Below are 25,511 nucleotides of genomic sequence, written 5' to 3' on the forward strand. Positions count from 1 at the left end.
CTGTAGCTCCAATATTTTATCTCCAAAATCTGCCATTTTAGCAGCACATAAGTCTTCTTTTTCTTTTCAAATCTGTAGTTCCATTATCCTGCAACAACAACTCTGCTGTCTCAGCTTAACTGTTCTTCCAGCAAACAACTCATTCATGTTAACTGTTATTCCACTGAGCACTCACAAGTCCGCCATCAGGACTGTAGATTCAGCATCCTCTCCTTCCACAAAAATCCAACCCCCTTAGCTTTAGTTCCAACAAACATCCTCAACAACTCCTCTGTCTTGTCTCCGAGTGCGACATCAAATAAAATGTTACGGGTTTCAGCTTTAAGGTTTTGCCATGGCTTAGTTTCCCATGTTGGCTTCTTTAACAGTTTGCTGATCTTTTTTTAGACCCCCCATCTTTTGTGAAAATACCTCAGCCTGTTGAGGGGCTGAAGGGTAAGGACGTGAGTCTGTACTGCGAGATGAGCGGTACAGCTCCGTTCCAGATCACCTGGTTCAAAGACAGGAAGCCTCTGATGGAGAGCAGAAAGTTTAAGATGGTGAGCGAGGGCAGCTCAGCCACGCTGCATGTCATTGGGATAGAGCCCTCGGATGTCGGCGAATATGAGTGCAAAGTGTCAAACAGTGTAGGAAGTGACAACTGCCAGACGTCAGTTAAACTCAGAGGTCAGTAGAAACTGAAAATCACAACATTAGATTTTCAAGTTACTTTGTCACCCTGCTGACTTTCCCCTTCTGCGCTGTTTTTCTCCTCTCTTCAGAGCCGCCGTCGTTTGTGAAGAAACTGTCAAACATGACGGTGATACTGGGAGAGGAGGTGACCCTTGTGGCCACTGTTAAAGGCTCTGAACCCATTACTGTGTCCTGGGTTCAAGACAAGGATCACATTCTCAGGGACGGTGACAACAGGAAAATCACCTTTGAGAACAACCAAGTCGCTATTAAAGTCTTTAAGACTGACGCATCCACAGCAGGCAAATACACCTGCCAACTCAGAAACGATGCTGGGAGTGTGGAGTGTTTCGCTAACTTGACTGTTCTAGGTTTGTAATCATATAATTCTCTCTTTCTCTTGCAGTTTTTTTCCATTCTCTCTCTCCTGCAGGTTTGATTAAGAACATGTTCTGCTTCTTTTGTTGCTTCCAGAACCTGCTAAGATAGTGGACAAGCCTGAAACTCTGAGCGTGACGGCAGGCGACATGGCCGCCCTGGAGGTTAAAGTGTGTGGAACGCCAGAGCTGTACCCGAAGTGGTTTAAGGATGGCGTTGAGCTGGCCTCCGGCAGGAAATACAAGATTTCCTTTTCTCAGATGATTTCCAGCCTGAATGTTCTCTCTGCTGAGAAAGTGGACTCAGGAGAATATACATTTGAGGTCATGAATGAGGTCGGGAAGGACCTGAGTAAAATTAATCTCACGGTTTTAGGTTGGTATCCACTTCCTGCTTGGTCTTTGGTGACTGGGGCTTATAATACATGTCAATATGATACCTGAGACTTGGTTACAATTCCAAAATATCTCCTTCCTCTCTTTTTTAAAAATCTATTTTATATTACTTTGAGAAATGTAAACATAGATTTCTACTAACAGTGATGTTGGAGACCACTTCAAATGCATACTAAATATATGAATCACAACCGTTACAGACAAAATATGTTGATATGCATATGTTTGGATCGGGAGAGAAGCCAGAGTCTCATTAAAGCCTCAGGCCTTTTCTCTCTTTACTGAGAAACTAATTCATCAGAACTTTATAAAACCTGCTGAATCAGTGGTGTTGACTAATTATCTGCTGATAGGAGGATGAGCTTTCCTACACTGGGACCAGTGAGTGGATGAAGCATTAAGCTGTTCAGTTCTACTCAATTACTTGTTAGCTAGCTAGTTCATTAGATAGTTTGCTAGCCAGCTTGCCAATTTCATGCTACAGTTACAGAAGATAAAAACAGCAAATAAATTGCTGGACTGGTCTACATTACTTTAACATGGAGCTGGACTAAACTGTTTTTAATTTACCCTTCATTATGGACCTTTACTATGCTAATTGATAATGCCAATCTCTAGCATGCTAGCTATTGTTATGATTATGGTTAGCTAAGTGTTGTAAATATAATACAATAATACATAGCAGGATGCAAGCAGTAGAGGGCAGTGTTAACTATAAACATACTATTAATATGTATAACATAATATGTAGAATTGAATGACTTTGACCCTAAATGTCATGATTTGGACCTGAAACAACCAGTAACACTACAAATACCAGATACATTGGATTACAGCTCAATGGAGTGGTTTTACTAACTCAATACACAACTTACACAGTAAACCAAGAATCCCCATTCAGTGTTAACATACATTTTATTTTTTACTGCCCATGACTAATTCAAATGAATCCTCTGCAGATACATTTTGGGTAAATAACATACACATTCTTGTACATTTTGATTAAAAATGAGTTTATAAATATGAGAGGACATTTTGTGTTTGCCTTGGCCGTACCCAGCCAACGGCAGTACATTTCCACTGGTCTTCATCCTGATCTATCACTGTCCTCCGATTCTCCCCAACAGATAAGATCATCCCACCAACGTTCTCCAGGAAGCTGAAGGATTCTAATACAGTCATTGCAGCAGCTGGAGAGCTGGAGTGCAAAGTGTCAGGCTCCCCACCTTTCACCATCTCATGGTACCACGATGGAGAGGAGATCGAGAGCGGACCCAACTATGACATTTCCTTCAGTAACAACAGCTGCCTGCTCAGAGTGTCCACGTTGAAGCTGTCTGACTCTGGACTCTATAAATGTAAAGCTGTCAACAAGGCCGGATCCAGTGAAACCACGGCTGCCCTGGTCGTCAGAGGTCAGCAACAACACACTATTAATTATAACGCATCAGAGGCTATAAGACCACCAGCTGTCCTGTGAGAACCACACATCTCCTGTTTTCAGCTTTGTGACGATGCATTTTCCAGCTGATCCAAGAGGCTTTTTAAGGACTTGATTTAGATTGTTTAGAATTTTCAATTCCTCCTTCAGTTAATCACAAACTTTCAACATGAACACATCTGTAATTACAAGGTTTCATCTGGACAAGAAGTGATCAAATGAACTATAAATGTAGTAAAAAGTACAATATTTCCCTCTGATCTGTAATGGAAGGGGCGTATGAAGTGCTCAAGTAAAGTAAAAGTACCTTAAATGTGTACTTGTAAATGTACTTAATTACTTTCCACCACTGATTACTGGTTAATATAACCTCACATGCACAGAACATTCTGATCAAATACAATTAAAATGAAATCAGTTAAAAATTCCTGTTTAATTTTGTCGATATATTAGAGTCACAGGCTTTTATTCCGTAAATCTGAAATTCTGTCATCAGCCATAAAATAAAAATGAGGCTCTGAATGATAAATGAACAAACCTTCAGATTACAGATAGTGATGAAAGTGTGGTGGATGTGATGATGCTGAAGTGGAGATTTCTTGTTCAAAGTCTGAGAAAAATCTCTTTCGAGAAAACAATAAAGATATGGATTGTATGTTTTAGAAGCCACTGCATCCACCATGTTTGACACGTCCCTGTCCCCTGATGTGTCCCCCAGAACCTCCATCCTTCGTGGTGCCGCCACAGCCGGTGGAGGCCATGCCTGGCTCAGATGTGAATTTCTCAGCCATGGTGAAAGGCAGCACCCCCCTCAAACTGAAGTGGTTCAGAGGAACTAAGGAGATCCAATCTGGACAGGGGTGCAGTTTCTCCCTGAAGGACAACCAGGTCCTTTTAGAGCTCTTCAAAGTGGACAGGTCTCACGCTGGAGAGTACACCTGTCAGATCATTAATGACGCAGGAAAGGAGAGCTGCCCCGTCAACCTCACCGTCAAAGGTCAGTCTGACATCACCATTATACAGTATAATAGATAGGTTTGTCTTCTGATAACGTCCTCATTCTGAACTGTGCTTTGTGTCCCTCAGAGCCGGCAGCCTTCTCTAAGAAGCTGAAGGATGTGTCTGTGGAGAAAGGCAAAGCGTTAACACTGGAGTGTTCATACAAGGGAACTCCTAAAATCACAGTGACCTGGTCCAAAGATGGCCAGCAGATCTTTGCTTCTTACAAGTACAACATCACGACGACGGAGAACTCCTGCATCCTCGAGTGTCTGAGCACCGACGACAAGGAGGCGGCAGGAAGATACTCCTGTCAGGTGTCCAACGATGCTGGAGAGGACACGTGTGATGCAGTCGTGTGCATCCTGGGTTCGTTCACTGATCATCACTCAGCTACTGTTGCCTGTTTAAATGAGAATTAAATATTATTTAACATTAAAGTGGTACATTTATGAGAAATAATCTTAATCTCTAGTCTGATGAGTTTGATCCAGCACTGCAACATTTCTCTCGTAAATGTGCTACTTTAATTGTAGATAATATAATATGTTTTCTTGTAAATATCCAAGAAATTGTTATCATAAATTAACCACTTTAAATGCACACGGTATGAAACATGGTCGAACTTAAGGTTTTTATTCATGTGTTTAAGAGTTCTTCGTATTTATGAGTTTGGCACTTCGTATTTATGAGTTTGGTACTTCTTATTAATGAGTTTGGTACTTCATGTTATTGAGTTAGGTATCTCTATTTATGAGTTTAGTACTTCCAATTAATGAGTTGGATGGGGTCAGGGGTATTATACAGACCCTGGGTCGGGTAGTGGATTAGGGTTAGGGTAAGGATAAAACCCTGCTTCTTCTTAATGACATTGGTGTTTCTAATTAATGAGGTTGGTGCTTCTACTTAATGAGGTTGGAGCTCCTGCTTAATGACATTGATGCTTCTAATTAATGAGGTTGGAGCTCCTGCTTAACGACATTGATGCTTCTAATTAATGAGGTTGGAGCTTCTACTTAATGAGGTTGTTGCTTCTAATTAATGAGGGTGGAGCTTCTACTTAATGAGGTTGGTGCTTCTAATTAATGAGGTTGGTGCTTCTAGTTAATGAGGCTGGTAGTCCTCCACTAAACTGCACAGAGGTCATCCCACTTCCTCCCTCCTTGAAAAGTTAAACAAACTTACCTCTGACCAGATGGTCTGTGCAGTCCTTCCAGATGGCTTCACCCAGATTGTTTATCCTATTTCTTGTCACCACAGAGCCACCATACTTCTTGGAGTCCCTGGAGCCCATGGAGGTGACATCAGGGGATGGCGTATGTCTCAAGTGTCAAATTGCGGGCACTCCAGAGATCAAGGTGTCTTGGTTCAAGGCCGATGGTAAAGTCAGGTCTAGTCCCACCTGTAAATTGGAGTACAGGAAGGGCGTGGCCTGTCTGAAGCTCAGCAAAGCCACCAAGGCTGACATCGGAGAGTACACCTGCAAGGCAGAGAATCAGATAGGCTCTGCCTCCTCCACCTGCAGACTCAATGTGCTAGGTGAGCACCTGACTCCTGCCATCCACGCCACATTCACATCTGTGTTTTTTAAAGATCACTGTCAGCTCCTAAATATTATTTACATGCAGCATCAGTAACATAATATTTCAATTTTAGATCTACAAATGTTTGATTTGTATTTGTAGCTTCATGTTTTGTTAAAATGACAATGTGAGATGTCAGAATGAACACTGGTCAAACCTCATGCCCCGAAGCACTTCGCTCGCACTTTTACTTCAGCTGGCCGGCTGGTACCACCATCACTAAAATCAAACAAATGTCGCTCAGCAAAGATTCAGATCCAGACTCTTCTCTGTTCTGGTCCTCAGTGGTGGAACGAACTCCCGACCAATGTCAGGACAGCAGAGTCATTGGCCATCTTCTGAAAAAGGCTCAAAACTTACCTGTTCAGACTTCACCTCGACTCTGCATAGCATGACCCACTTCTATGTTCTTACCTGTAGCACTTTGATCATAGCACTGTTTTATTTAAGGTTTATTTGCTGAACAGCTACTACTTTACTCAGACAAGGACCAAACACTTGATCTGTTGTGGGTTCTTTTCTTTCCACAATTGTAAGTCACTTTGGACAAAAGTGTCTGCTAAATGCTGTAAATGTAAATGAAAGTAACCTTCGTCCATCTTTGGCTCCTCCAGAGGCCAAAACACCGCCGTCCTTCCCAAAGAAGATCATTAGCCTGCAGCAAACGGAGGGTCTGCCGGTTCGCTTCGAGTGCCGCATCGCCGGCTCGTCACCCGTCGAGGTGTCGTGGCTGAGAGATGGCGAGCCTGTGAGGCAAGGAGACGAGTTCTCCATGCTATACGATGACAACACGGCTGTGCTGGAGATCGGCTGCAGCGAGATGAGGCATTCTGGGGAATACACCTGCGTTGCCACCAACAGCGTGGGCTCAGCTTCCTGCAGAGCCAAACTCACACTGCAAGGTCTGAACCATGTGGTGATGTTGATTCAGTGACTGACGTTAATATTTAGATGGAAGATAATGAAGAATTGTACAGGTAGCATTGTTGGATCCGGAGCTCTGCTAAGCTAGTTAGCGTTAGACTTTAGTTGTATATTTGAAATACACTTAAACAGAGCAAAACATTAACAACTACGTTAAAAATATCTGTTTTGTTAATAACAAGTTAAAAAAAGCATAATGACATAAAAATGATCATATTTCAGATTATCATACTAAAGCTTAACATTACAGTTGTGTAGATACCTGACTCCACAGCAGCAGCTGATATAAGAGTGATCATAATAATAAAGCAGAAGTAGTGCCATAATAATAATAGAAATATGAAAAAAAGTAAGAATCTTTTCAGTGGTTGTTGAGCAGGTCCATGGCAGCAGGTACAACCATGGTCCAGGTCTAACTATGTAACCATGGAAACCTGCAAGGAGAAAGGATAAAGACTGGTGGGAAGAAGTCAAGTTAGTAACGAGTATTAATGTGGAATGACTGATCCAGAGGGAGAGGAGGAGAGGGGAGCTCAGTGTACCAGTCTAGACCTATAGCAGTTATAACTAAGGGCTGGTTTAAGACAAACCTGAGCCAGCCCTATGTATACACGTTATCAGAGAGGAATCTTAAATTAAACGATCACTAACAAAACAATCAATATCTGATGGGGCAGGTAACATTGAACTGAGTGTAACCTCAGTTAAATAGTTAAAGACCCTGAACATGAGGTTGAGGCTCTCGTTTCGCATAAAACCACAGTGAGATGTTGACTGAATGTTTTCTTGTCTCATCTTCCCCGTCATTGACTGCAGAACCAAGATACCCGCCATTCTTTGACAGGAAGTTGTCACCACAGGACGTGACGGTGGGTGAAAGCATTGAGCTGGAGTGTCACATGACTGGCTCTGCCCCCATTAAAGTCACATGGTCCAAAGACCACAAAGATATTCGCACTGGGGGGAATTATAAGATGAGTTGTGTGGACAACACAGCCCACCTGTCTATCCTGAAGGCAGACAAAGGAGACATGGGGAGATACTTCTGCCACGCCTCTAACGACATGGGGAAGGACTCATGTTCGTCTGACGTCACTGTCAAAGGTAGTGACCCGGGCCTCTCTCCTGGAACCCTTGGGGAATTTCTTTGTTAGAAATCAAACTGCCTGTCCTCTCCGTAACTTTCTCCTCTTGTTCTCAGAGCGTAAAAACCCTCCAGTGTTCACCAAGAAGCCGTCCGAGCATATGGAGGACATGGAAGGAAAACTGGTGAAGATCGAGGGCCGAGTGTCTGGCTCACAGCCCATGTCAGTCAGCTGGTTCAAAGACAATGCAGAGATCTCCAGTTCCAACAAATATGACATTAGCTTCAAGAGCAACGTGGCCGTGCTGTGCATCAAAAGCAGCCAAGTGACGGACAGTGGAAGGTACCGCTGCCAAGCCTCCAACGACGCTGGACAAACTTCCTGTGACGTTACCGTGGGGATCTCAGGTGACACCAGGAACTTAATATACATTATTATATATATTTTATATTTATTCCCTCATTTATTCAGGATTTATTTCATGAGCATATTCATTTATTTTTATTTATAAATAAAACATTAAGATGAACTATTCCTTTATTAGTCCCATGGTGGCGACATTTGCAGTATTACAAAAGCAGAGGAGAAAGAACAATAAGACATCTGTTAAAATATTAATTAATTATAAATTGAATAAAATGGGTAAAAAAATTAAATGGATTGAATATAATAAATAAGTCAATATACAGATATATTTATAAGCAATAAAAAACGAAACCGCTCAAAAAAATAAGGGAACACATAAATAATCAAAAGTAATTATTCAAGTTTTCAGGAACATTCTGGAACATTTATTGGAGAAAGACAAAACACAAACAAACAGTCTCAAAAATCACACAATTTTGGTAAACATGGCCAAACATGTAACACTGGTCTAGTCCATTAAGTGACTTGGTATTGGCCTGTGCTGATGACATTTTGAGCAGTGTCGTATATTATAATGGATCAGTGAAATGAAACCGTCTAGTCTGTCCTGCAGAGTCCAAGAAGCCTCCTGTGTTCGACGTCCCTCTCAAACCGCTGACTGTCGACGAAGGCGGCAGGTTGAGTCTCAGATGTCACGTGTGTGGTTCTCCTCCACTGAAAATCCAGTGGATGAAGGACAGGAAGGACCTAACGTCTGCAGGAAGCACCAGGATCAGCTTCTCTGATGGGACGGCCTGTTTGGAGATCAGCCCCACCTCACGACACGATGCTGGCGATTACCTCTGCAAGGCCACCAACGACGGCGGCAGCGAGTTCTGCAAAGCCAAAGTCACTGTCAAAGGTAAAAAACCAACTGTGTGGTGTGAATGGTGTAAACTCAAATTCAGTTTGATACGTTTCCATTATAGAGGGTGTATCAGATCAGATACAGTAACTGATACCCGACGTTTTGGGGGAAATATGTTTTCCATTTCCCATTTGGCGTTTCCCTTTCTTATTGCCATTCTTTACAATTTAGGCTTTCAGTTTGAGCATTTTCATTTCAGCTTTTGCATTTTAAATTTATCTTTTCTCATTGTAATTGTGCATCTTAAATTATTACATTTTCAGACCACATTTTAAATTTGCTATTTTAGTTTACTTTTTCATTGTAAGTTTAATTGTGGCCTGTTTATCAGTGTTGGGCAAGTTACTTCAAAAGCGTAATGCATTATTTATTACTTGTTACTGTCATTTCAAAGTAATTAGTTACATTACAATATTACTGTCTTTGAATTGTAAGGCATTACACTACTTTTACATTACTTTTGCATTACTTTTCGCCCAAATAAAAGGAAATATGTTTTTTTTGTTCTCAATAGATCTTCTTGTGTTCAATGCAGCTCATTACACAGCAGGATGTGATGTTTTTCGCTTCAAAATAAAAGAACGAAAAACGGAAAATGACTCGTATCCCGTTATTCGTTTTAAAAACGGAAAACGAGAAACGGAAAACGACTCGTTAACTGATGTTAGATATTGTGTTCATCAATGGGATTCGGGGATGAAATAAGAGGGCCATTTTTCATTCCAGATTTGCCGTACGTCTTTTTTAATGACCCGGAAGGCGGAGTGTTATGCTGCGAAATTACCTGAAAGCCTACCTGAGACATTTAGGGGAGCTCTAAAACACTGTTCATAAACGCTCTGACAGCATCTGACGCTCGCGTTTTGAAATAAACCTACTGTTTTAAACTCGCACCTAAAGCGTTATGACGCGGACATAAAAGCGGTTCAAAACCGACGGGGAGAATCGGAGCCCCCGCCTTCGCCGCCTCCCCTCAGCTGTTGATCCTCGGTGTGACTGCCGGGGTCGGCTGCGCTCTGACCGACCGGGAGCTGCTCCGTGAGTCGGTGTCCAGCTCATGGAGCCTGCTAACTACAGCGCTTAATTAACATAGTGTAGAGTCACACGGACCGGCTTTCACACTTTTCCAAAAGTGGAGCGTATGCCCATCTCACGATCGCGAATGTAGAGTCAATTGATTTCGGGATTAAAATGCATTGTAACGTGCGTTACTGTGATTTGTACCGAGTAAAATATTACCAGTTTTCTTTTTGTAATGCCTTACATTACCGCGTTACAGCAAAACGTAATGCAGTACAGTAATGCATTACTTTTGTAACGCGTTACTCCCAACACTGCTGATTATTTCTAGGAGTGGAGATAATACTAATGTTTATACATTTCCCCCCCTTTTTAATCATGCACAAACCCTCCATAGAACTTCAGCTGCTATAATATTTCTTTAAAAAATTGTGTCCAAAGTACAAACATTCAACAAAGCACAAAAAAGCACTGCTGTATGTATTATAGAGCACTGGTGTAGTATGGATTATAGAGCACTGCTGAATTATAGAGCACTACTATATGTATTATAGAGCACTGGTGTATGTATTATAGAGCACTGCTGTATTATAGAGCATTGCTGTATTATAGAGCATTGGGGATGTATGTATTATAGAGCACTGCTGTATGTGTTATAGAGCACTGCTGTATTATAGAGCACTGCTATATGTATTATAGAGCACTGCTGTATATATTATAGAGCATTGCTGTATTATAGAGCACTGCTATATGTATTATAGAGCACTGGTGTATGTGTTATAGAGCACTGCTCTATGTATTATAGAGCACTGCTATATGTATTATAGAGCACTGGTGTATGTATTATAGAGCACTGCTGTATGTATTATAGAGCATCGCTGTATTATAGAGCACTGCTATATATATTATAGAGCACTGGTGTATGTATTATAGAGCACTGCTATATGTATTATAGAGCACTTGTGTATGTATTATAGAGCATTGCTGTATTATAGAGCACTGCTATATGTGTTATAGAGCACTGCTGTATGTATTAAAGAGCACCGGTCTTGTATGTATTATAGAGCATTGCTGTATTATAGAGCACTGCTATATGTGTTATAGAGCACTGCTGTATTATAGAGCACCGATGTATGTATTACAGAGCACTGCTGTATTATAGAGCATTGCTGTATTATAGAGCACTGCTGTATGTATTAAAGAGCACCGGTCTTGTATGTATTATAGAGCACTGCTGTATTATAGAGCACTGCTGTATTATAGAGCATTGCTGTATTATAGAGCACTGCTGTATTAAAGAGCACTGCTGTATGTATTAAAGAGCACCGGTGTTGTATGTATTATAGAGCATTGCTGTATTATAGAGCACTGCTGTATTATAGAGCACTGCTGTATAAAAAATTATGCTAAACGTTTACTTTAACCCATGTTTAGAACAATTAAATCTGATTTGTTCAGATTTATTTGCACACTGGTGTTAATAAAAATAGGATGGACATGATTGATACTTGATTGAATATTTGATTGACTTGAATCATTTTAGAAATGTAGCTTGTTATTGTTTCTTTAACAATTAAACTCTTTCAACTGAAAACTTAAACTGCATATTGTGAAAGAGTGTGAATATAGTTGTAATGTTGCCCATCGTTGTTGTTGCTGCAGAGAAATCAGCAGCAGCTCCATCTCCTACTGAAGCTCCAGCAGCTGCTCCAGCCAAGAAACTGGAAAAGCTGTTCTTCATCGAGGAGCCCAGACCTGCACACGTCACAGAGAGTGAGACACCCTACGCCATTAACTACATAGTACACGTGTACACAACATGTTCCCAGTGAGACTGTGTTTTGGCATGGAGTGACCTTAAATGTGTAAAAAAGTTGCATCTATAAAATGTGAATGAAGAGGGTTGGTCAGCAGTTTGTCAGAGACTCACTCTGGCAGCTCTGATAGAGAAGTGTGTGATTCATGAAACATGGTGATTATATCATCAGCTGGACATTCCCCCCTGCAGTGGTTCATGGATAGGGCTGACGTGGTCATTCTGCATGTGGTCACACACACACACACACACACATATATATACCCACTACCCTGTGGCGAGTACAAGCACAAGTGAGGAAGTATCTATGTATTTTATTATTTTGCTCCACAGAGTGCACTGCCACCTTCATCGCCAAAGTGGGCGGCGACCCCATTCCCAGTGTGAAGTGGATGAAAGGGAAGTGGAGGCAGATCACACACGGCGGACGCATCTCCGTTGAGCAGAAGGGCCAGGAGTCCAAACTGGAGATCAGAGAGGTGACCAAGTCGGACTCGGGTCAGTACAGGTGTGTTGCCTCCAACAAGCACGGAGAGATCGAGTGCAGCGCTGACATGCATGTGGACGAAAAGAAAGAGGCGGCGCAGCTAGATGGAGACCTCCGCGCAAAACTGAAGAAGTGAGTTTATCGGTGTCCATGTTTCTATTCACAAAAATCGAGCTTCTTTTAGACAATCTGACATCTTTGTCTCGTTCTCAGGACACCGTCGAAGCAAAAGAGTCCTCAGGAGGAGAAGGACATCGACATTGTTGAGTTGTTGAGGAACGTGGACCCCAAAGAGTATGAGAAATATGCCCGAATGTACGGCATCACCGACTACCGCGGCCTGCTGCAGGCCATCGAACAGCTGAAGAAAGAGAAGGCTGAAGAAAGTGGAAGAGTGGTACGTCTCTGCACAGTGAGCTTGTCTGGTTGTTTGTGTCTGTGGACGTCCTGATCAACAACGTGATGCTTCTTGTTGACAGGAAGTGGATCGTGGAGACAGAGAGTCTGACGAGGACATGGCCCGACTGGTGGCTGACCTGCAGAAGAGGATGGAGAGGACAGAGGTCAGGACATGTTCACTGGCTGCTGGAAATACAAACAGTTCAAACTACAATCACACCAATGATTAGACACACAACTTTTCATTAAATGCACCAACATTCACAAACTTGAGTGTAAATTCAACGATCATCAGCAGGTCAAATTACAGAAAACACAACTGCAGCAGTTTCTGTTTATGTGGCCAACACTGATTGACCAGAGTTTAAAGTGTTTTGATGGTTTAACACAGTACAGTAAAGAGAGAAAATGTCTGAGATCGTAATGATAAACTGATTGCAGAAAATGAGCCAAGGATAGGTTGATCTCCGTGGCACATGTCGATCCAGCTGCCAATCCAACCACCGCATGCAGGCATTTTTTTTTAATTTCCATACTAGAGACACTTTAGCCGAAACTCTGGGAATTATTTACTTTACCTTCAGTACTTTACCCTACTGAAGACATGAATCTTGAAACACACAAATATATAGTTTCATCTATAATTTAAAACAGCTCGTTAATGTAGTTTTTTGTGTGTGTTTTTAACACACCCACACACACACACACACACACACACACACACACACACACACACACACACACACACATATGAGTTAGAAGTATGTGTTAGTTGTTATACAATCAGTATTGTTTGAGTTTGAACATGTTATTTATTGGGATCTGTGTCCTAATAAAGACGCAGAGGTTGAAATATGGACACAGATTGTTAAACCAAGCAATCAGGCGTATTCTGAGCCTTTGCACACAGCTTTGACACATCACCTGGTAAAGTCTTTCACATACCATATATAGAATATTAAAAAGGGTTGCTGTTTTTAACATGAGTCAATGCTTCATGTCAATATGGAACCAAACCAACAGTGATAACTGTTTTTATTATCTTCCAAGTTAATCCTCCTGTCTCTCCTGCAGCCAGTCACCGTGGTGAAGGACATCTCAGATCAGTCCGTGTTCACCGACAAGGAAGTGCTGTTTGAGTGCGAGATAAAGATCAACTACCCAGAGATCAGCTTGTCCTGGTACAAGGGCACCCAAAAACTGGACACCAGCAACAAGTATGACATCAGCATCAGTGGCGACCGCCATCTGCTCAAGATCAAGAGGTGCCAGTCATCCGACCAGGGCAACTACCGGGTGGTTTGTGGGCCACACATCTCCAGCGCCAAGCTCACCGTCATGGGTCAGTACTTAAATATGTAAATGGTAAATGGTCCTCATTTATATAGCGCTTTTATCCAAAGCGCTTTACAGTAATACCAGGCACTCAGGTATGAGGAGCCGGGGATCGAACCAGCAATCTTGCGGTTGCCAGCCAACCCCCTCTTCCTCCTGAGCTAAACCCCCCATATATGTCACACACATGATATTCATATACAGTCCACCACAATGTTTCTGTTCATCTTTCTCCACAGGTTGAAACATGGTCAGAAAGACAAAGAATCTTTTTAAGGCTTGAAAAAGCCCAAAATACAACCCCCCCACCCCCCCTTAGTAAAAATACCTCAAATAAATTAGATGTAAAATTTGATGTTTATCCTTGCCTCTTAAAAAAGTAAGTTCCAGCGGCAATATCGCTATTAAAATCAAGATCCAATAGCCAATGTTACAACTGAATGTTTTCTTCTCTTTGATTTCAATTGCAAATATATACTTAAAATATGATAATAAAATATATATAAAAATATGAATTATTGTTGCTCTTAGCGTGTCTAAAGGTGGGACGATGCATGTTCTGTTCTGTATTTCAGAGGCAGAGGTTGAGAAGCATCTGCAGGACACATCGGGTACGGAAGGCCAGCCCTGTATTCTGTCTTGTCAGTTGTCCATCCCCAATGTAGAGGCTCAGTGGTTTAAAAATGGCCAGCAGTTAGAGATAAAGGACAGATACACGTCCGAGGTGAAACACAAGGTTCAGAAGCTTCTGATCAGAGACCTGAAAACTGAAGACCAAGGAAGATACACCTGCAGGTACCAGCACCTGGAGTCATCGGCAGACCTCTGGGTGGAAGGTTGGTACCCAGGAACCGTTCTTGACCTTCTAGACATGATGGATGTTCTGTCAGTTTACTAACCTCTTTCGATTCCCTTCATCAAACTCTGAGACTAATATTGGGCATTTGGATTCTCTTTTTTTCTCTTTCTTCTGGGATTTGTCTTCCTCTGTCCTAACAATCTTCATTCTTCTCCTCTCCTGGATTTTCTTGCAAAAACATTCGGTCATCATCTCATTCATTGTCTTCTTTCGTCCATCTCAACTCAAATCCGTCCCCCTTCCACCCAACTGCCAATTATCATAAGCGTTCCATAAACACTTCTAACCGTGTGGATGTTGTGGCGATAGAAAACTACCATTGAAGAATTGTCATACATTCCCAGTTGTGATGCCAAACACGTTTACCCATTCACATCTTTATCTGTTTTAGCTGAACAAATTCATTTCACCAAACGCATCCACAACATTGAAGTCAACGAGCGTCAGTCAGCCACCTTTGAGTGTGAGGTGTCCTTCGACAACGCTATCGTTTCATGGTACAAAGACACCTGGGAACTGAGAGAGAGCCCCAAGTACAACTTCACAAGCGAGGGCCGAAGACATTTCATGGTCATCCGAAATGTGACCATCGAAGATGAAGGTGTGTAGAGCACCATCAAGCCCCAAAGTCCCATAACAAATCCTTATAGATTTTTTCCTCTACATTGTTTTCATGACTTGAGTGTTGAACGTCTTCATTAATAATCCCGTGTAGGCGTGTACTCAGTGATTGTGAGGTTGGAACCCAGAGGAGAGGCTAAGAGCACAGCTGAGCTTTATTTGTCTGGCAAAGGTACAGTTCCTAGTCAGGCACCACCTTTATATGTTTCTCTTCAGTTTGTATTTGTTTTTGTGCTTCACACTTTGTTCACTGTTCCTCCCTTTTTTGCAGAAATTGAATTAGCAATGGTGCCCTTCGGTAAGTATTTTATTTTCTAGACGCCTTTCATCTTTCAGAGACATCTTAGGGAAGTCCTTTTGTTTCTCTGTCTTCGCCAGTGTCATCTGTGCAGACATGTGTAGCCTAGCTAATACTGCTAGCTAGTGCACCTACAAGCATTTGGCGTAATACATGCTATCTTAACAGCTACTGATTGTTATGGAAGGTACAAACAGTTTGGATGTTTGGAACATAGAACACTGAGAACATATGACTCTAAGAAAAGATGGCACTGGGAACACAAGACACTGGGAACACAGGGCACTTGGCACATAAGACCCTTGGAACATTGGACACTGGGAACATAGAACACTGGCAACATAAGACCCTTGGAACATAGCACACTGGAAAAATAGGATCCTAAGAACATAGGACACTGGGAACATAAGAACCTGGGAACATAGCACACTGGGAAAATAGGATCCCGAGAACATAGGACACTGGGAACATGAGAACCTGGGAACATAGCACACTGGGAAAATAGGATCCTAGGCACACAGGACACTGGGAACATAAGACTCTTGGAACATAGCACACTGGGAAAATAGGATCCTAGGCACACAGGACACTGGGAACATAGAACACTGGGAACATAAGACCCTTGGAACAAAGGACACTGGGAACATAGAACACTGGGAACATAAGACCCTTGGAACATAGCACACTGGAAAAATAGGATCCTAAGAACATAGGACACTGGGAACATAAGACCCTAGGAACATAGCACACTGGAAAAATAGGATCCTAAGAACATAGGACACTGGGAACATAAGAACCTGGGAACATAGCACACTGGGAAAATAGGATCCTAGGCACACAGGACACTGGGAACATAAGACTCTTGGAACATAGCACACTGGGGAAATAGGATCCTAGGCACACAGGACACTGGGAACATAGAACACTGGGAACATAAGACCCTTGGAACAAAGGACACTGGGGACATAGAACACTGGGAACATAAGACCCTTGGAACATAGCACACTGGAAAAATAGGATCCTAAGAACATAGGACACTGGGAACATAAGACCCTAGGAACATAGCACACTGGGAAAATAGGATCCTAGGCACACAGGACACTGGGAACATAAGAACCTGGGAACATAGCACACTGGGAAAATAGGATCCCGAGAACATAGGACACTGGGAACATGAGAACCTGGGAACATAGCACACTGAGAAAATAGGATCCTAGGCACACAGGACACTGGGAACATAAGACCCTCGGAACAAAGCACACTGGGGAAAATAGGATCCTAGGCACACAGGACACTGGGAACATAGAACACTGGGAACATAAGACCCTTGGAACAAAGGACACTGGGAAAATAGCATCCTAGGCACACAGGACACTGGGAACATAGCGTCATGGGAACAAAGGACACTGGGACATAGGATCCTGGGAACATAGGCTCCTGAGAACATAGGACAATGGGAACATTGGATCCTGGGAACATAGCACACTGGCAACATAGGACACTGGGATTATATGATCCTAGCTACACAATACACTGGGATCAAAGGAACCTGTGAACATAGAGATGGGGATATAAGACACTGGGAACATATCAAATTGGATATTTTGCTATATTATGTCAGCTGTTCATAATTGGTTGCTGTTTTGGCAGCAGTTGGTAGTTAATAGGTTCTTTCTTTAGCTTTCCTTCCAACAACTCTGTCAAATGCTGGGAAACAAGAGGATTTTCCAAAATGTCTGTTTCATGTTTTTTTTATAATCCTACTGTAGTGAGTCTTTTATTTCTAAAATAACTGTTGCTTTCTGATAGTTTGTGTTCAAACAAGTTCTGCTATGAACCATATTCCATATTTTGTAGATATACCAGACTCTTCAGTTCAGAGACCTGAAGTGCCGTCATCAGTGGCAACTCAAGGTAACACTGGAATTAGGAGCTTTCAAATCCATAAATTCATTCAAACACAACTTTTTTATCAGTAACTTTATAATGTGTTTCCATTAAGTTTCAAGGAATCAGAAATTACTCTGTGAATCTTTATGACTGGCTTGATTCTCAAATTAAAAGACAGCAAAAAATAAAAAAATAAAAAATAAAGCATTTCGCCCAAATTTAGCACCATAATGAAACCAACATGTATTTTTGTCTTATAAAGAATCTGCAGAATTCTGTCATTATGAAGAAGAGTTCGAACATAGAGGTATTTACAGTTTGTTTTTATTTCACCTGCTCACATCCTCCGTATTTGAAATGATTTTACCAAGAACTGATAAACATTAAACCAATTATCTTTGTCATATATGTAAATTACATATTAGATTTAACATTTACATTGCAAAAACACAATTTTCTTTTTTTTACTGTTCTAACGGTCCATGTTTATAATCTATTTTTCTCACTAAATATTGAACTAATCCGTCTCCGTTCTTAATAACAGTCAAAAAACAATGTTTTTGTTTTCCTAAGAATCCGCTGAATATTCATATCACTATGAAGAAGAGGTGGAGGTGGAGCAGAGAGGTACAACCTGCTGTAGTTCTTCTTTTTTACTCATCCATCAAACCATCTGAGCAGATCTGGGGAAAACACCATGAAATAATTTCTTTATTTAATACCGAGACTACAATAAATAAGAAAGTAAGATAAAGATTATTGATGAAGATGATGTCTTATTTACAGGAACAATAAGACATTTTAAAATGGCATAGATAGTGGCTGTAAGAACTCTATGAAAATGTGGATTCAGTTAAATATCAGTAAACAAATAAGCAATAATAACAATAACAAATACGTATTATTTCCAGTTAAATTCATGCTCAGGTGAAAGTCTCGGAATTTACCCACATCTGCCTCCTCCATTCATCATAACATTATCATTGTGTCGTCATGCAGATTAAATCCAAAAGTCTTTGTCACATTTCTTTTTATGTGTTGTTTGTTTGTGTCTGACCTTTGAGGATGCATTCTTCTTTCTCTCTTTAACGATCATCCCATCCTCCATCACACACTCACAAACTTCCTGTCGCCGTTCACATTCAAAGTCTTTCGTCTCGTCGATCTGGAAATTTTAAATAGTTCACAGCTGTCAGGATAATATTTACATCTGTGGTTGGAAATAGTTTAAAGGTTTGCTCCCTGAATTTGAAGACTTCTCTGAAGTTATGTCTGTCTGTAATTTTTTTGTCTCCTTAGCGCTCAATTTGTCTGTGTTTTATCATTGTTTTGTTTCTCTGTGGGTGTCTGATGAAATGTTTGACATTTTTTGTCTCTTTGTAGTTGTATTTTTGTCTCTCTGTGGTTGTTTTGTGTCTCTTTGTAATTTAGTGTTTTCTGTGGTTGTTTTGTGTCTCTTAGGTGACGTCTTGTGTCTCTTTGTAGTTAAGTGTTGTGGTTGTTTTGTGTTTTCTTGTAGTCGAGAAGTAACATTTCCCTCAGACGTAGACAAGGAGACTTTGTTAAACTTTAAAACCCTGTTGTGAGTTTTCAAACACAAACTGTCTCACGTTTGTTGTCTTCTGTCACTTTTGTGGTTGTCACACTTTCAGTGGAGTTTGAGAGCTGGACAGAAGAGACAGTAACACAGCAAGTGTCCACAGCTAAAGGTACCAGATCTCACAGGAAGGACATTGCTAGCAAGTCTGTTCGTACCTGTGTTTAAACCGTCATTCACCCTGGATTTCTCTTCATGTCTGCTACCTCTTTTACCTTTTATTTTCTTTGTTCATCTTTTAATTCTTCTTCTCTTATCTTTAATTTGCCCATCATAACTTTTCTTGATACTATAACAGCAGTCTGATGTCAATCTGATCATTTCTTTGGCTACTGCTTACCTCTTAAAACCCAAGATTATCAGTAATTATTATTCTTAGCATTGTATTTCACTTGTAATTGGTTTACTGGTTACCATGTGCATTTTGAGGTATTGTTCATGATATCATCCAGAGGTGCTCGGTGTATTTCACCAAGCTGGGTTCACTGGATCCAGCAAGACCCACGTGGGCTGGTTCACCACAGCTGGAGGAACCAGAATAAAGTATTGATCTGTGATTTCATATCAATAACCAGATGAAAAGGATGCTGAAATAACTCCATCATAATGCTGATCAGTAAAAAGTGCTGAGTCATGCTTTGTTAGGTCTGTCTGCAAGACCACAAGATAACTACTGTTAAAACGCTGGTTTTCTGAATGGAGTCTGGTTGATGGAGAGCAGAGACCTTGTTGTTTGGACCACAGACAGTTTCTCCACATATTCAGGTCTCTGGACTAGTGTGAGCTAGACCTCACCACACATATACAATACATAATTTCCAGTTTTATACAGATTCTTCATTAAAGTACTGGAGATAATTACTTTTAGTTCTAGAGGTGCCATGGTTCAACTTGAATAATGAATTACAAGTGAAAATCTGTGCTTTTCCTGCAGCTATTTCAGTAATTTAATGTTTTCTGACAGTGACGATGATTCTCAATGTGTTTCTGTGTTTTTTTTCCCACCACTAGCTGCCAGAGTTGCCATTGAGGAGACAGTGGAGACCAAGAAAGTTGAAATGAGAGAGGAAATCCCAACTAAAGGTACCGAACCCATGAACCCCTTGCTCTGCAGGAGCCCTAATCATCTGTCCTCTGCTACTAAAATCTTTGACTGTTTTGTCTTGTTCTGTTCTATGTTTTCAGTCCTTTCCTCTCTTTTTGCTATAGATAGGCTCATTACATTTTCTACTGTAGTTGCTTGCTCTGTCTTATATTCCTCTGCTTGGCTTCTCTGCTTCACCTGCAAACGCACAGTTTTTCTCTTGTGTTGCTAAAACAATCGGTGCCTTTTAAGTTCCCAAAGCTGAGAAAAAGCTAGAAGAGAAGCCGACACCAGCTGTGAAGGAGCCGTCACCACCGAAAGGTACCAGCCTACCTCTGATGTTATAAATACATCTATACTTTTCATATTTTTAAAAGTAATTGAATGTAATTGCATCTGTGTGAGCCTCCTTTGATGGTTTTACATTGCAATTTCACTTAATCTTCCTGAAATTTTGAAGTACCAGAGGCCAAAAAGCCAGTGGAGGAAACGGTTCTTTCTGTCAAAGTCCCAGAGAAGAAGAAAGTTCCTGCTCCAAAAGGTAGTGATGTCTGATTCATAACAAATCGCTATACTGACCATGCTCATTCTTTACTGGTTTTCTGTGATGGTTCTGTGATGGTTTTCTGGTTGATGGTGTGTTTGAATGTATCTTAAAAGAACCAGAGGAGGTTAAGAAGCCTGCTGCTGCTCCCTCACCGCCGACCAAGAAGCCTGAAGTGCCAAAGAAAGGTACTTGACTTTCTTGGTTGACATCTTATCAGATGTTCTTGGTAGCAGCGGAGTGCTACTTAGCTTCACTTCTCTCAATGTCTGTCTTGATTCTCTGACTTGAATCTTCCTGTTTGTGCTTTGTAATTGTTGTTTTGAATGTCAAATACTTTTTCGAGCTTCTCTTGATATCTCTTAAATGCTACATGCTAAAATTAGCTAATGTCTGTGTTACCTACCTGAAGATGAGCCCAAGTCTCGGGTATCAGCTGAGCCCCAAAAAATGCTGCCTGCAGCTAAACCTGAGCCCAAACCTGAACCAAAGCTGAAAGTGGTACCAGCTCCCATAGCTGAACCTGAACACACACCTACGGTGAAGGTGGAGCCTGAAGCTAAGCCGGCGCTGGTAAAGAAGGCGCTAACACCACCATCCAAAGGTATTTCCTACTTTGTTTGTATGTGTGTGTTGATGTTGCCTGTTGAGTCAAACTGTGTTTGGGTTTCTCTGATGTCTGAACCTTGTTTGTTTAGCTTCAAGTGTGGAAGCGTATCTTTGACTTCTGATTGTCTTTGCTCATACCTAAATTAAATATTGCTTTAAGTCCCTGAGGAGTCTGCAAAACCAGAGCTGAAACCGGAGGCTCAAAAAGCGAAGCCAGAACCACAAAGTACTATACCAGAAGTCCGGAAACCTGAGGCTCCGGTAAAGAAGCCAGAACCTGCAGTCTCTAAGCCAGAAGTTGCAGTTGTTCTCAAACCTAAACCTGCAGTGGTCTCCAAACCAGAACCGGCAGTGGTCCCCAAAGCTGAACCTGCAGTGCTCCCCAAATCTGAACCTGCAGTGGTCTCCAAACCTGAACCTGCAGTGGCCCCCCAACCTAAACCTGCAGTAGTCTCCAAACCTGAACCGGCAGTGGTCCCCAAACCTGAACCGGCAGTGATCCCCAAACCTAAACCTGCAGTGGACCCTAAATCTAAACCTGCAGTAGCCCCCCAACCTAAACCTGCAAGGGCCCCCCAAACTGAACCTGCAATGGCCAAACCTGAACCGGCATCCCTTCCCAAACCTGAACCTGCAGTGGTCCCCAAACCTGAACCAGCGGTGAAAAAAGATGTGCCAAAACCAGAACCTCCAAAGACCAAACCAGAAGTAATGCCTGCGCCAAAGGAACCTCTGAAGAAAGGTATATAATGTCTCTCATTGAGATGCAGATCTGGAGTTTTTCTTAATCTTCTTAACTCCACCATCCATCTTTAACTCGATTGATTTTCCATGAGTGCATATTGATCCTTTTGTTATTATTTTAGTTTGTGCTAGCAAACTCCTTCCTCTTCACCGTAATCTGTCATACTAACACCAAAACTCTTTCATTCATCTTAAACCCTCTTTAGCTTCTGTGCTTTGGTGTTTGTCTAACTTTAGTGATGGAGATGCGCGTCGAGTTTTTCTTGTCTTGCACTCGGTAGAGTGTTTGGGTTTGTTCATCTCTAACACAATTCTTCAGCTTGAATCCACTGAAAAGCTTCTAATCTAGTCTGTTAACGGTACCCTTTAAAGTTCCATTGACTTGACCAAGACTTTGTTTTGTTTCTTGTTTGTTGTGTCTGCATTAAATGAGCAGGGTTGTTAATCAAGGTACTGCTGTGAATTTAAATGATCTTCTTTCCTGATAGCAGCTTTTGAAGACGTTCTGCTTAAAGAAGGGTCATTTGAGTAAAGGAACTCTGCATTGTGTTTAATATGTCTTTATTAGTGCGGCAGCACATTTTTCAGTTCGTCATAGTCATGTCTTTGTGCGTGTGTTTGTGTCAAACCCTCTTAAAGCTTTGAAGCTCAAACCTAAAATACCCGAAGAGGTGGCTGAACAAGTACCTCCGAAAGTGTTTAACGACGTAGAACCTGCTAAAACACCCGAAGCAGTACCCGAGAGACAGCATCCAGAGATAGGAAAGACCCCCGAGAAGGTCCCAGAGGGGGTCCCAGAGAAGGTCCCTGAGAGGTTCCTAGAGAAGGTCCCTGAGAGGGTTCCGGAAAGGGTCCCTGAGAGGGTTCCAGAGAAGGTCCCTGAGAGGATCCTAGTGAAAGTCCCTGAGAGGGTTCCAGAGAAGGCCCCTGAGGAAAAAGATCCAGAGGAGGCTCCTCCTCAGAGGAGACCTATAGGAGTTCCTATGAAGGTGGCTGAAGATGTGAGGAAGCAACCTGAAGAAGGAAAACCTGAAATGGTGCCTAAGAGACCACCAGAGAGGATATCTATAGATAAAACACCTGAGAAGGTGCCTACAGCTAAACCTAAACGAGAGCTTGAAGAAACTCATCCTAAAGGTACAGTCGAGGCAACAACGTTCTTTCTTTCTTTCTTTCTTTCTTTCTTTCTTTCTTTCTTTCTTTTTTCTTTCTTTCTTTCTTTCCTTCCTCATGTGGACCATTGGCAACAGCCCAGTTATAGTGACAAATTAAAAAATACTATTAGTTCAATCTGCAGAATTCAAATAATTATACCACTTTGACAACTGACCAGATGGACCTGATACCGGTTCTATCCCTGTAGTGTTACAAAGAATCCCAATGGAACTGCTACTTATAGAAGATATGCAGGTTAAACTGTTTTAATAACAACTTTCACAATTTGTAAACCAACTGTATGTAGTTAATTAAATTACAGTTACGTTTAATAATGAAGTCATACAAATGTAACCTTTGTAAATATACAAGCAAGTTAATTTTCTTGTCAATCTCCAATAACATGCTTGGTATCGCTGGAAAGTAGAAAGTCTGAGCTTCCTTACGCATTAAAAATGCACAGTGGCCACTGTCACTGGGGAACAATCATTTTAAGACTTCACAGCTACAAGTGTGATACCATTATAATCCAGTCAGGGGTGCGAGGAGATTTAGCTGGTAGATGATGGCTGTCAGATTAAATTCTAGTAATAATATTAATCAAAATGACAGATGTACACACCAGGAAACGTGTTATAATCGCATCAAAATTATCGCTCTAAGACTAATTGCACTAAACAAGCAGAAATCTTTAATTTCTTTGAGTGAGATCTTCAGATATTAATTGTTCCTATTTTCTGAACTGTTGCCACTTCAGCTCACATCCCATTGACGTCTTTGATGTCTTCTTTCTTGCTGTGTTTTGTGTTTTACTTTTGCTGGTTATTTCTATGTTTAATAAATGTCGAAATTCTCTTCTGATGATGATCTTCTCCAATCTGAAAACGGATTCATTCTTTAAAAGAAACGGAAGCTAAGAAGATTGAGCACATTCTGCCTTCAGAGGTGGAACAAGAGAAAAAAGTCTCTCCGCCAGAAAAAGGTAGCAACCACTTGAAAAGCCAATGGCATACTTTAACCACATCTTAATCTTAACACCTGGCAGGTGGATCTGGGTCATCTCACTTCCTAACACTAATGCTTGATTTTGTGTTTTGTTGTCACCTCTTGGCGCCGCTGCATGACGCCTTTCTTCATCACCTCTTAAAACTTCCAGGGACGGCGTGTCTTGTTAAGATCCAGCGAAAGAAAGAAGCTCAGAAGATACAGGAAGTTTATTATGTGATGTCGCCCACAGAGGAGGTGTGGCAACACGAAGAGGTGCTGGAAGAACACGAGGACAAAGCGCTGTATGAGGATGAGACGATAGTGTCGTTGCCAAAGGAAGACGCCAGAGATAAAAAGTCTGAACTGAGAGGGGAGATATCTGTTACTGACTCTTCAAAGAGGAAACAAACCACTGCGGCTAAAATTCAAACTCAAGAAACCTTTGTTGTCGTCCAGCAGTCGGAGTCTGACAGAGACGGGGAGGGGACAACTCTGCAGGACAGACCTATAGAAGAAGAAGACAGGGAAGATGGGCTTTTTATCATCACACAGGAAGTTAGAGATGAGAGGAAAGACAAAATATCAATCAGAAAGGGAAGAAAGAGAATTATTCCTACACAGAGTAAAGAGAGACAAGGGACTCAACAGGAAGTCAGAAAGTCTGAGGAAACTACTACAGTCAAAGAAAAGATCCAATCAGAGTCAGATGAAGCTCAACCAGTTATTGTCAGCAGTGTAACACAACCAAGTGAACAGCTGATATTTAAAGGAAAGGTTCCAGAAGAATATTATAGTAGAAGTGAGGAAATGAGAATCCAGAGAGACTCCACAGTTAAAGACAAATCAACTATGAAAACAAGTAGAGAGGAGGAAAATGAAGTAATTGACCCCAAAACAGATAGAAAAAGAGCAATGATAAAGATACAAGAGAAGACATTAAAATCTAATGAGATGAGTGAAAAAACAAAACCTGCAGAGTCAGCAACAGATATTGAGCTTCAAAAGACAAAAGACGTTGCTGTACGACATGAAACAGAATACAACAAAAAAGAGGAGTCCGACGACATTTGTCCTGAACAGGAAGAAACGCATCTTTTAATCGATGATGTGGTTCAGACAAAATCTTCAGAACCAGAGAAGAAGGAGATGATTTCCTCTCAAACAACTTCCAGAGGTAGAGAGAGACAATCTTAATATTATAATCATTTTTAACTTAACTTCTACATGTGACTCCATGTTTGGGTGAAGTTCTTGTTCTTCTTAATGCTCACCACAAGGGTTCACCATTTCACCCTCTGTCTCTTCATACAGCCTGG

The 25,511-nt window shown here is 41.4% G+C and overlaps 1 protein-coding gene across 1 annotated transcript in view; it reads left to right on the forward strand.

Moving 5' to 3' along the window:
* ttn.2 (titin, tandem duplicate 2) overlaps window positions 1-25,511 on the forward strand; it is a 224,101-nt gene that overhangs the window by 62,883 nt on the left and 135,707 nt on the right. Inside the window, exons 59-87 of the mRNA XM_084022030.1 lie at window positions 388-666; window positions 762-1,043; window positions 1,147-1,425; window positions 2,573-2,860; window positions 3,605-3,883; window positions 3,973-4,254; window positions 5,146-5,424; window positions 6,083-6,370; window positions 7,209-7,496; window positions 7,594-7,884; window positions 8,457-8,744; window positions 11,433-11,543; window positions 11,920-12,205; window positions 12,287-12,470; window positions 12,553-12,636; window positions 13,547-13,814; window positions 14,383-14,643; window positions 15,058-15,267; window positions 15,382-15,459; window positions 15,559-15,585; window positions 17,443-17,499; window positions 17,738-17,782; window positions 18,049-18,102; window positions 19,128-19,184; window positions 20,084-20,155; window positions 20,409-20,477; window positions 20,617-20,697; window positions 20,817-20,888; window positions 21,113-21,304. Coding sequence (XP_083878156.1) covers window positions 388-666; window positions 762-1,043; window positions 1,147-1,425; window positions 2,573-2,860; window positions 3,605-3,883; window positions 3,973-4,254; window positions 5,146-5,424; window positions 6,083-6,370; window positions 7,209-7,496; window positions 7,594-7,884; window positions 8,457-8,744; window positions 11,433-11,543; window positions 11,920-12,205; window positions 12,287-12,470; window positions 12,553-12,636; window positions 13,547-13,814; window positions 14,383-14,643; window positions 15,058-15,267; window positions 15,382-15,459; window positions 15,559-15,585; window positions 17,443-17,499; window positions 17,738-17,782; window positions 18,049-18,102; window positions 19,128-19,184; window positions 20,084-20,155; window positions 20,409-20,477; window positions 20,617-20,697; window positions 20,817-20,888; window positions 21,113-21,304 — 5,331 coding nt within the window. The remainder of the gene's footprint in view (window positions 1-387; window positions 667-761; window positions 1,044-1,146; window positions 1,426-2,572; window positions 2,861-3,604; window positions 3,884-3,972; window positions 4,255-5,145; window positions 5,425-6,082; window positions 6,371-7,208; window positions 7,497-7,593; window positions 7,885-8,456; window positions 8,745-11,432; window positions 11,544-11,919; window positions 12,206-12,286; window positions 12,471-12,552; window positions 12,637-13,546; window positions 13,815-14,382; window positions 14,644-15,057; window positions 15,268-15,381; window positions 15,460-15,558; window positions 15,586-17,442; window positions 17,500-17,737; window positions 17,783-18,048; window positions 18,103-19,127; window positions 19,185-20,083; window positions 20,156-20,408; window positions 20,478-20,616; window positions 20,698-20,816; window positions 20,889-21,112; window positions 21,305-25,511) is intronic.

Source organism: Eutrigla gurnardus (genome assembly GCF_963514095.1).
Source record: "Eutrigla gurnardus genome assembly, chromosome: 12".
NCBI lineage: Eukaryota > Metazoa > Chordata > Actinopteri > Perciformes > Triglidae > Eutrigla > Eutrigla gurnardus.